At 27.7% G+C, this 13,199-nt stretch overlaps 1 protein-coding gene across 6 annotated transcripts in view; it reads left to right on the top strand.

The window, feature by feature from the left end:
• Window positions 1–11,741, top strand: part of LOC129954266 (calcium-activated potassium channel slowpoke) — a 241,096-nt gene extending 229,355 nt beyond the window's left edge. Inside the window, exons 27-29 of one of the 6 annotated variants that reach the window (XR_008782675.1) lie at window positions 52–135; window positions 205–276; window positions 6,761–11,741. Coding sequence is in view for 2 of the 6 variants with exons in the window: in XM_056068078.1 (XP_055924053.1) it covers window positions 6,761–6,796 (36 nt within the window). In the remaining 4 variants the exon portion in view is untranslated. Of the gene's footprint in view, window positions 1–51; window positions 136–204; window positions 6,625–6,760 lie in introns of those variants that run through there. The other 5 variants (XR_008782677.1, XR_008782674.1, XR_008782676.1 and 2 more) reach the window with 5 other exon arrangements.
• Window positions 11,742–13,199: the final 1,458 nt, after the last annotated feature.

A 13,199-nucleotide genomic window follows, 5' to 3' on the forward strand; every position in this document is an offset into this window, starting at 1 on the left:
TTGTTTCTGATTTATCTCAAATTATTATTTTATTTATTTTTTATTTCTTAGTATTTTCACAAATTATGAACAAAAATCTTCAGTTTATTGAGTAACATTTCAAAAATGGCTTTTTAATTTAATTTTACCCTTAAGGTATGTCAAGTCCTATTCTTATTTTATTATTTTGTATCCTAGTTTGTTCATTATTTTTATATTTTGTAGTTTATTTTTTAATCATCTACAGTTTTTCTCATCTTAATGGTGTGACGTAAGCAATTGGGAACCATTAGTAAGGTAAGCTACACATTAAATACAATTTTTAAGGAAACAAATTAAAAATTAAAACAAAAAACAAAACAATTTAGTAATAAAATTTTATATAAAAAGAAAACAAAATAATAACTATCCAAGTTAAACACACAAAAAAACCATTCACACAAAGTATTTCAAAATACACAAAAACGAAATCCAAATACGAACATTTTTCTCTGACAAAAACTGCTTTGATACTAAACCAAAACAAAAAATCTAGTCTCTACTCTAGCAACGGCATTTCTTAGAAGTAGCTCTTAATAAAAATAAGTTTATATATAAAATTATAAAAAAAAAAACAAAAAATATTTAAACAAAAAAAAATAAAATAAATAGAAAAACATAACTAATGAGTGGAAAAAACAGGCCGTAAAAAATAAATTGCGTCTAATTTTTAAAAATTTAATACTCGAAATTTAATGCTTTCTTCTAGAACAAATTTAAACAAAAAGAATCGGATTTACAACACAAAAAAGAATAACAAAAATTAAATGAAAATAACTTCTAAAAATAAAAATATTATTTACAAAAAAATCTCCATTGTATATTACAATCCCTAAAAACAAAAACAACGTGAATAAATAATATATAGAAGTACATGGGAATATCTTAACACAAATTCATCATTTTTTGATCATCGCCATAAAATATGGAAAAATGTTTTTAAAAAATAGATATTTCAAAGTCAAACAATCAATTCTTCGTTTATTTTTTTTATAAATATGAAATCTTAATGAACAATTGTTTATCTAAGATTCTTTATAAAAATAAAAAGGTAGACAAATTTAAGAAAATACCGACAACAGTTTAAAAAATAAAAAAAATGTAGAAAACAACATCTTACCTACCTAAACAAAATAAAAGAATCAAACTCAAACATTTCTCTTTTTAAGATATTTTTTTATTTATATAAAATACAAACAAAAAATTTTAACTAACAATATTATACTTTTACTAAATAAGACTTAAATAAAATAACTGACACAGTAATAATAGAAATATTAATAATTATATTTGTTCCAAAAACTTGTTCGTAAATTTGTTTTAATATTATTCATTGTTAAAATGTAAATAATTTTTAATGCTGTTAAATTTTTTTAAAAAATGCTTTAATAACTTTTTTTATAAAGAAAAAAACAAAAAATGAGATGTTAGTAAGTTAGGTTTTATATAATTTTAAAATTTGTTTAATATCTTCTTTTTTAGTTAATTTTTTTTTCATTTTGTGTGTTTTTACTTTGATGTGGTAGAAATAGAAATTTTTGTTTATTTCAAAGATTTGTGAAAATTTGAACGATTGTTGAGGTTTAGTTTTAAATTTGAATGAAATATGGAAAAGCAATTTATTAGTATTATTTATGTAGGTGAATAGATTTATAAAGGGATCAATAATAATAACCTATTTCAATACTTGATAAAACATTTACTCTCCAAAAATATCTACTACAAACCTTAATTCTTAAAATTTTATTTAATTACTTCAATTACAACGTTAAGTTCAACATAAGCATTTTGAATACACACCTAAACATCAAGACATATTTTACAACTACGTCATGGCCTTCATGTTTCATGGGTGCTAACTCATAAACTAAACTGAGACAAACCTTTAATTGCAACATGGCAAAACTTAATTATCTTTTCTTTCGTTTTCTCTTGCAAAATAAGCCCAGTTAGTCCATTTTCATTCAAAAAAGTAAATAATATCTACAGTAAAAGATTGATTTGTTTCCCCAATGGAAAACACATACATAATTCCAAATGCACAACCACCACGTACCAACATTTAAAAACAAAATCACATAAGATCCATTCGAGACTCGTATAACTGTCAAAAACCTATCCATAGTAAGATTCTACTCTAACTTTTATCGGTGTTATTCATATTATGGACATTGTTTTTGTTATCAGTGTAAGATCCTACAATACTATGGATAGATCTCCCAACAAAACACGGGGATTGTAAAAAACGAGTCTTTTCTAAAAGAAATCGATAAATGAAACATTTTTAACTACCTGCCCCAAGACTAAATTTGTTAATGTCTTGAGCCCATTAGGAAGCATCAACAAAGACCTTATCTTTCACTAAACCTCAAAGTTAAAAGTCTTGAAGTGTTTAATCAAAAAAAAAACATTCGTGACCAATTGTGAGGAATAGTACGTACGAATCACAACGACAGTTGCTCACAAATTTAACACGTTGAGAATGAAACGGCTTTTTAACAATAATTTTGGAATTTTTATTATTAAACAATAATGAGCTCCATCATGAAAATCCGGATCATTTTAATTCATTTTTCAACTAATAAGTGATCTTACTGGCAATAAAATTGCGCTTTTCCAAAGGGGTTTTGGTGACCTTAATTCAAATTGAGACATTACTTTTTAAAGTTGAAAAAGGTGATGATTTTCCAAATCCTTAATCCCTTTCTTCAATATTCAGTTGAAATGTAAAACAATTTAAGCTAACATGATTTCCGACAGAAAAAAGCAAAAGTAAGTTTTGCTCTGGTTACGAATCTGTAGGCTAAACTGATACATTGCCAACCACTAGGTTTAGGCCAGAAATTTTGAAACCGATTTTTGCTTATAATATCTGGTGGAAGTGTTGTACACGAAAACTTTTAGTACCTCTAAATGGGTACATAAATTGGAAACGGGCGTTGGTATTTCCCAAGAACAAAACAACTACTTTAAAATTGTATATAAAAGTACTTCACTAGGATGAGGCCCACATGCAATATTTCAGAAAAAGAAAAAAAAATATTTATAAAGTATTTGCATTATATATTTTAACAACATTTACTTGTAATGTTTTTTAACAATACTTATGACTATGTTCACCATTTTGGAATAAAACCTCTATAAGACGGTTTAGAATAGAAACATTCAATTTGTTTTATCTACTGTTATAAAAATAAGTCGGCTTTTCCTTCCTAACGCTATAACTCCAGAATGCACGAACCGATTTCCACGGTTTTGAATTCGTTGGAAAGGTCTCAGGCTGAGGTTTATAGCAGATATAATTCAGGAAACAATTCAACAGCAAAGCGGTGAACTTCGTTTAGCTTCCCATAGGAAGCTATTGTAAAAGTTCCGATTTGTGGAATTGAATTTTTTTTAATTTTTTGACGTTTCAAGGCCCCTATATATTCTAAACCAAAGCTTACTTTTGGTAACCTTTTTTAATCACCCATATCTCTAGAAACGTCAGAGATATCTTTTTCAAATAACGTATCTACAATGAATGAATGATTCTGATTGAGGATCAATGCTTGACTATTGCAAACTGATTAAAGTAGGAATGATTGCACCAAATCGATCGATACATAATGCATTGAACCAATAATTAAATCGAGAGCTGCAATACAATATTGATACATTGCAGGAATTCATTCAAAATAATGTGCCGTATACTAAACATTAATGGAAGCGGTGGACAATAATACTGGTGGTCTATTCTTCCTGGAGGAACAGGGAAAACATTTGTCAGTTCATTGATTTTGGCCAATATTCGATCAAGATGTGAGATAGCTTTGGCTTTAGCATCATCTGGAATTGCGGCAACTCTTCTAGATGGCGGTCACTCAATTTAAACACATTTGATACTTCAACATGCCATATTTCCCGATCCAGTACAATAGGAAAATTGTTGATGGAATGCCAGCTCATTGTTATAAGAAATCACTTGAAGCACTTAACTTCACACTGAAGTTTCTTCGACGAAGCGACTTGATAATATTGTTGGCAGACGGTTTCAGGGAGACGTTGCCAGTAATTTCCCGTGGAACGCCTGCAGATAAATTGAATGCTTGCCTGAAAGCATCACTATTGTGTAATAACGTAAAAACATTATCGCTAACCATTAATATGGGTGTTTAACTTCAAAATAATCAAAGTGCTGCACAATTTTCCAAACAATTGTTAGCTGTTGGAAATGGAAAAGTGCAAGTTGATGCGAAAACTGGATTAATTACTCTTACCAACGACTTTTTCCGATTTGTAGACTCTCAATTAGCTCTTATTGAAAATGTTTTCCCAAACATTCGTGAGAATTATCAGAATTAAGTTAAGTTAACGAGCAATTCTCGCGTCAAGGAATAATGATGTACACGCTCTAAATTTCCCCATTCGCTTGCTATTTGGTGACATACAAATCCGTTGATTCTATAAGAAATCCCGATAATGTCGTAAATTATCCAACGGAGTTTTTGAACTCTCTGGAGTTACCAGGATTTCCACCACATAACTTGCAACTCAAAGTTTTTTTCAGTTATTATGATATTGCGTAATTTGAATCCACGTAGGCTTTGCAACGGTACTCGACTTGCTGTAAAAAGACTTATGCCGAATTTTATTGAGGCAACCATTATTAACGGAAAGTACGCAGGTGAAAATGTATGTATTCCTCGAATATCAATGATTCCGACTGATCTTCCGTTTGACTTCAAACGATTATAATTTCCGGTTTGCCTTGCGTTCGCAATGACAATTTACAAGTCGCAAGGCCAATCGCTTAGTGTTTGCGGGATAAATTTAGAAAATCATTGTTTCTTACATGTGTTCACGTTAGACGAAAAAACAAAAAAAGTTGCTTACCAAAGAGCACTTCCATCGAAATGGAGTTCACCGGGTTTTTTAGTATTTTATGATATTTATATTTATATTAATTCCAAAATCATAAACTTTATGAAAATGTCATGCAATAAGTTAAAGTGCGGTGAATATAGGGGCCATGGCAAAAGTTCAACGTCTTCTAATTGAATTTAACTACTAACAACCCTTTAAGTGCGAATGATGACATTGTCTTTTTTGGAAAATCCAAGGCAGAGGTTCAAAAATGCTTTTCATTTTTAAAAATGACCGTTCCAGAAAACATTAAAAGTTGTTCCCGTTCATTATTGTCTACAAAAACCACAAGTCGATTGTGCCATAGTAGGTTATACCTCCTACCACTGTTCCACCTAATGTACGGCTATGATGTCTTTCTAAAATAAGCTCATTTTTTCTAGAGCAATGGAAATACAAGTTGTAACTAACGGCCGTCAAGATTTAAGTTTTTATCACCCGGAAGGACCTATTTCAGGTACTACAAGTATTTACAGGTAGTAAAAGTTTCCGGGTACAACACTTGCACAGCAGCTATAAAAAGTGGTTGGCAGTGTTTTTTAAAAATTTTAAAATCTTGTTGAAAAAGGGTACTTCTTAAATTCTAAAATCTACACAAAAAATTATTTCCAGATCGTGTTTTTCAAAATATGAAAGTAATAGATTTAAGGTTTTCTCAAAACTTTATATATGTAGAATCAAATACCTAAAGACTCAGAACTAATAACATTTTTCAGAAATTAAATAAGATTCGAAAATGATTTAAATTGTATCTTGAAGAGAATGATTTGTGATTTTGCAAAATCTTCATGCAATTTATTTTTACGAGATATTTTAAGCTTTGGCTTTAAAAACACCGGTTTTTGGTTGCCACCAGCGTTTTCAAAGGGGTGTATTCTATTACGGTAATAAGTGACAATCACACAGCTTTCCGTCTTTGTGAAATGAGTCAAGCCAAGTCATTTCGATTGAAAGATTTCAAATATTTCTATAAAATATCGAATTAACTGTGTTTTAATAACATTCTTACTTTTCTTGTTTTGTTCGATTGTCGGAAGCTCTGTAGGTCATAAGAATGCTTTTTAACTTAACTTTTTAAGGCTGCTGAGAAAGTGTTCCAATCGTAAGTTTAGGCGTCTGATAGCTCTATTGAGAAACTTGTTTAAAAATGACTATCACATTATTTTTGTGACAGCTTAATCAACTTACATAGATGAAAACCTTTCTTTTTGATCGTCGTATGTGAAACATTTATCGTGCAATTTGCAATAATATCCTTTTTACCCGTATCTTTTAAAATAATTTAGCTTGAAAAGTCAAGCGGTATATTCAAAATTAAATCTTTTATTGAAAACCCTAATCGTAGAGTATATACGTTCAATGTCAACATTTGATGTGGGTGATAAAAGAATCTATGAAAAATAGAAGAAAGTCTTTAAAAACTATAATTTTTATTATATCGTCATATTTAAAATCAAATAAAGTACAAAATACCATAGATTTTAATGTTTCAAGAACTTTTAAGAATTTGTATCATTTCTTTTCTTCTTTTATTTTATTAAAACAAAAAGTTTCTTATACTTTTCCTGTAAATGACAAAAACAAAATAGAAAATACTTTCAATACACTGCCACACATAAATTGTTCAAACTCCACTTAGCCAAAGTTAAGAAGAAAAAAAAATAAACAAAAATTAACATATCGGTCCATTAAAACACAAAACAACTTAAAACAATATATTATATTTTATTATTTATTAAAAGAAAATTAAGGAAAAAAATCTATTTAAGTTTATAATTTAATTTTTAATTTTTTATTTATAATTTATTTTATTTTAATTTTATTTTTTTAATTTCAGTTCATGGACAAATGGATAGCAAGATTTGGGGAGTAAATTATTTTTGTCTACTTCTCTACAAAAACACCAAGCTTAATTTTCAAATCTTCTTCTCCGCACAGCAATATATTTATGATCGTTCTGATCAAAGTCAAATCTTTAGAAAAAATAAATCTTGTCTTTTCATCATAAAAAATATATGAATATATGAATATACGTAAAATTATTTACATAATTTGTGAATAGAAAACAAATAAAAGTTCTTAAACAATTTGTTTAAAAAAATCTTATAAATCAATGATAAATTGATCACTATGTGTATAATCAAACCATTTTCAAATTCATGGTCTCTTAGACTAAAATAACAGCAACAACAAAAAATTAACACATACAAGTATACTGCCCGATTCATATATAAAATCGTACAAATCCAATAATAATATTAAATAATCTTCATTTCAATTTTAATCAATCAAATCAATCGAACTTCGTGTAATTGCAATAAAAATCAATAAAAAGATCAACTCGATTGTCGCATGCTTACATATTTGCTAAATTCATAGCACTCTGCTGGTTAACACTTAAAAACTATACTTACTAAACCATAATTAACGTTTAATTAGTTTTAAAAATAACAAAATATAGAAGTATTTCTCAAATTAACCGTCATATAATTATTTTTCGTACAAAATATGAACATTTATGTATGATCAGCGCTTTCCTTCAAATTTCACAAATCATTTTAAGAATTTTCACTTAATTTTAATCTATTCAACAGTTATTAGACTTTATGAATATTCTTTATTAGATATCTTGTTTAGATTTTATATAATAACAAATAACAAAAAATAAAAAAAAGGACTTTCATATATAACACAAAAAATATCAAACATTAATTCAAAACTTAACATTTTTTAAAGATACATAGGTAAAAATACACTTCGTGTCACGTGAAAAGAGACAAGCTTTTTTCGTTTTATATTTGACGATATTTTTTAAAACCTAAAGTTTTTTTTGGAAAAACTCAAATCTGGAATGAATGAGATATGCATTAAGTTTATATTGTAAACAAAAAATTTGGACTAAGTTGATAAATACAAGTTTTATGGGGCTTAGAAGGTCATTAAAAGCACCTGTTTAATTGTGTTACCTGAATAGGAACAAAATCTAAGTTAACCTGTATGATCCTTTAAAGCAGTGTTTTTTATCGCGTGGGTCGCGACTTCCTAGGGGGTTGCGAAGATTCTTACGAGGAATTCCAAAAGGTTGAGAAAATACTGCAGTTAAACAAACCAATAAAGTTTAAAAAGGTTTATTAAGAAAAATGATAATTAAAGAAAATATTCATCTGTGTCAAATAAACAAAAAATAAAAATAACCTATGAGATATAATCTACATATCTTAAACATTTGTAACAAATTAACAAAAAGTTATTCTTAATGCTTGTTTTTTAGAAATCAATTTCTCCTAAAGTTGATCCGTATTTCCATTGAAAATTAAATCTTTTCCAAATTCAAGCGATTTCTTTCCTTACTTTTAATTTTGGCCATCGATGCAAATGTCAACTTGCACAGGTACTAGGTGGAAAATGGAATCAAAGCCTCTAAGTTAATCCAGGATATTCTAATTTCCTTTTTAACCAAAAGGTATCCAAATTAAAAGACTTAAATTCCAATTGCAGCATTCCATTGGCAGATACATAGATCCAGCAGACTTTCCTTGAGCTTGATTGCCAATTTTGCCTCATTTACAGCTGCAATGAAAAACCGATTTAAGAACCAATATTCTTCGATATCTCTTCCATTGAGAAGTAATGACACATTTCTCCTTTCAACTTTTCTAACTCCATTTTCATACCAGCTATAAATTCCTTGATATTTATCTCACATCAGACTTCTTTAACAAAAGATTGTGTCGAGGAAAACGAATCTAAGTGGTTTTGATTAAAAGACGATGACCAAAATTCAATTTTGTTTGTAAAGTCATGGATTTTGTCTTAAGCAGTGATGACATTTTCATCCCGCCCTACAAGACTTTTATTCCAGATATACAAGCAAAGTTCGAGATGTCAAAGTTAAAATGTATGAAAGAAAAGCTTGCCATATTATTTTAATCAAACAAAATTCGAGTTATCAAAGTTTGAGCTATTTAAATTCGAAGGTACAAAAAAAGCAATAGATTGGGGGGTTGCGAAATATTTCTTTGTGCTAGAGGGTCGGTTTCATGTAAATGGTTAAAAACACTGCTTTAAAGTAAGAAAAATAACAAAATATCTTATGGTTTAGATAAAAACTGGTTTTATTGAATGGATCAGAATAAGTTTTAGTAATGTGCACTGCCTCCTGATTTCTGAATTACTTCAAGTAACCTGTGGTTTATGGATTCATAGAGTAATGTCAGATAATTGAGCGCAATTCGGGCTCAGGCTTGAATAATCTGTTTCATTTGTTGGCCGTCCTTCCTCACACAATTGAAAGTCATCCTCACACAATTGTTCAAGTCAGGAGAATATGGGAACCATGGCAATAGGTTCATATATTGCCCCTTAATCCAGACTTTTGTTTTTCATGCGGAAACTTATCCTGTTGGAAACTTCATCATTTTCCAATAAACGATTCAGAAAACTTCAAAAAATGTCTATCCAGAGCTTTGAAAATCCAGCTCCATGGTCCCGTAATACGTCATTGCTCCCCACACCATTACACTGTCTCCTTTACTGTGCCATTTTCCAAGATAGATTTCTTTTTTATTCTTTATTAAATCATTGATATAGCAGCTCTATCCAACAGGCCCATCCAAATAACAGTATGCCCAGCTGGAATCCACCTAATGTGATTTGTTGCAAAATTAATGTGATATCTCTTATGTGCAGCATTAAATGGTGTTTTTTTTGTCATTCTTCATTTTTTGGTGTCGTATATAGTCTGCGTTCTGTATCACCCGAGCAACAGTCGATCTTCTAGCATTCACCTCTGATTCTGCTTTGAATCTACTAATGGAAAGTCTTGAATTTGAAGCAGCTCTCACTTTCACCCGTCTATTCTAATATGATGTGGCTTTTTTGACTCTTCCATTGTGGTTTTTTTCCATACTTCTCTGGGTCATTGAGGTAGTGGAATACAAGATTTGAATTCTAATTTTGGGGACTATAAAACGGATGACTTTACCGAGATCCCGGTAAGCTAAAATTTGTCCTATTTTGGGGACCTTGGTTAGACCATTACCTCTACCCATACTTCTTGATCAAATTAATACTCATACTAAGCCCTCAAACTATCAGGTAAATTTAGATCTTGTCCCTATTCATGTGACATTCATCAGACCCAAAAAAAAACAGGTACATTTTATGACCTTCTTCAAAAAATCGCCATAAAACTTGTATTTATCAACTTAATCCAAAATTTAGTTTTCAATATAAACTTAATACATATCTCATTCATTCCACATTTGGGTTTTCCAAAAAAAAATTAGAGGTTTGAAAAATATCGTCAAATAAAACGAAATAAAAAAGTTTGTCCCTATTCATTTGAAACGAAGTGTACATTGTTTTTCTTTAAGCACATTCCGCACAATTTGATTTTATAAAAAAAATTATAAATTGTTATTTTTTTTATTTATTATTTTCTTTTCTTTGTTTTTGTTAATAAATGCCTTTGTACATAAAATTCACATCTCTTAGCTATTGAGTTTATTTTATGTAGAATGATTTATATTATTATGTAAGATAGCGAAATACAAATACTTTTTGTTTATTTTAAAAATTAAAACAACCTTTTCTTTTTAAATAAATCATCGCCGTAGTTATGGTAAATCAGTAAAAGTAAGCCTTATATAACTCCGAAAATAAACCTGTGTAAAATAAAAGATAATTTTTTTATTTTATCACTGATTGTATATTTAGCGTTAATAACAACAAAACAAAAAGAGATGAAGTTGGAGCTTGAATAACACCAAACACAATTTAGATTAATATTTTAAAATCAGCGAGTAATAAAATTTATTAAAAAAAAAAACAAAAAACTTAGATAATCATAAATATACAAAATAAAAAAAAATGAAAAAATAACAACAAATAGAATCATCACTTTCTTTTCATATAAATGTATAAATTAGTAAATTGCAAAAACAAAAAACAAAAAAATTAAACATTCGAGCTTTCACATAGTAATATTGATACAAATCTCAAAAAATAACAGTAAACTGCTTGGATACAAAATATGAAACCAACCAAAATATGAAATACCATAATAAAAACACAGTTTGCTTGAACAACAACCATATTTATATTATTAACAAAAAATAAAATTTAAAAAAATACACTATAAGGAAAAGAAAAATGTGAATATTACGCGCCTTCAACGTTATGTAGATGTATAAATAAATAAAAAAAATATATGTTTAATTAATGTAGGAACTTTATAAAAATAAAACAAAAACAAAAAAACGAAAACTGAGAAAGAAATGAAAACGAGCGTCGAGAATAAATTTAATAATTTTTTTATTCCAAACTAATTACAAAAATGCAGCCAATCATTTTTCAACCAAAAGAAAAAACAAAAACTTAAAAAATTATAAAAAAAAATATTAAACTTAAAACAAAACTAAAAAACAAAACATTAAAATTACTAAACATGCATATTATATACAAAAAAAAAACAATCTTACCGAGTTAAAACAAAAATGAATATAAAATAAAAAAACAAGTTAAATAAACTCTCGATGTTGTGAAACAATTTAACAAAAAGAAAAAATTAATATAAATATTTAATAAAACATACAAGATTATGCCTAACAGTTCATAGAATATAACAAATTACGTATATTTTTTTTATTATTCTGCAAATAATGAACACGGAAGCACTTTGTAAAACATTTTATTAAACCAGCCGTTGCAAAATAAAACAACAACAAAACCATCACATTCTTGAACAAAAAGTCAAAAACAACAAAAAAAAAACTTAAATACAGTATAACAGATATAGAATAATTACTAAAATAAATTTTAAATAAATAAAAAAACAAAATAAAATAAAAGACGAAGTGTACTATTCTTTTGTAAATGTAATTTAATACTTTAAATTTATTAAAAAAGAAAAAACAAAAAAAAAACATAAATAATATAAAATTAATACATAGGTAGAAATAATTTTTTATAGATAGTATCGTTTGCAGAATATAAATAAATATTGAAAAAAAAAAACAAAAAATCAAATATGAATTTAAATAAATAATAATTACAAACTATTGAGCAAAGAAAAGAAAAAATATTTAAAATAAAATTTAAAAAAAAAATGTATTCTTATTATTTTATGGCACTAAAACATAATAAGTCTAAAATAATGTATATTATAATTAAAACTAAAATTTAATATAAACGGTATTGATATATTTGTATTATACAATTTCAGTTTTTACTTGCTATTTATAAAATATTATAATTATAAATGTAGTAATACAACTAAATATTAAACTTTAAACAAGGAAAAACAAAAACTGAGAAAAAAAATAAACAAGGATATGTACTAAAAAATTTTTATTAAAAACGAATAAAATATTACAAAAAAAAGAATTATAAATAAAACAAAACAATGTTGTTAATGTTTAAATAATTGTTAAAAATCATATTTCAAAATAAAAATATGCAAAGAAAATTTAATTTGTTGTTTTGATCTTGTCTACTTATCTGATGCTTCTGCTTTTTCCAAGCGATCCAAAGGTTATAAATGAAGATCACCACCATCATGTCTTTAATATTTTATTAAATTTATGTGAATGCAATGTTTTTAAGTTGTATATAAAATTATATCGAACTTGATTCTAAAAAGAGTAATTTATTAACTGGCATGCATTATTTTTAAATTTATGTTTAGGTGAAATGCTTTTACGATTTTATGAAATCTTATTTGATTGTTTTTTAGATAAAAATCAACTTCGCGTTTAACTAACTTTAAATAGTAGCCCAATATTGTTTGATTACAAAATAAAAGAAATAACGCCTATTTCAAGTCCCCTTATTGCATTCTTTTTTTTTTCTTTATGAAAATATATGTGATATAGTTAGTTATAATTAAAAAAACACGTGTTTTAGGAATTTAGACTTTTTTGAAAAAAAAGTCCTGAGATGGCATTATGGTACCCCTTCAATTTCTTCAATTGAAGTTTATTCTTCATGACATAAGAGGGTCGTCCACGTTTGTTTGTTGTACTTTACCGCGCACTTGAAATCTGCTAATGGCAGCCACACCTCAGCGTTCGTCTGGAAAATAGCCACGCATTCACAGCTGTCATGTCGATCATGTGGAAGAATATTCTATGGTAAAATTTGTTTGAACTAATTTGTATTCTGTAGTATCCAAGAAGAGCATCCAACAAATCAACTCCACCCATGTGCCGATTATATGCCATGACTGCCTTTGGACATGAAACAGTTTGGTAGCTCTTTTCTTTTTTGTTGAAGCG

The sequence above is a fragment of the Eupeodes corollae genome, chromosome 1 (assembly GCF_945859685.1).
Source record: "Eupeodes corollae chromosome 1, idEupCoro1.1, whole genome shotgun sequence".
In the NCBI taxonomy this organism is placed as follows: domain Eukaryota; kingdom Metazoa; phylum Arthropoda; class Insecta; order Diptera; family Syrphidae; genus Eupeodes; species Eupeodes corollae.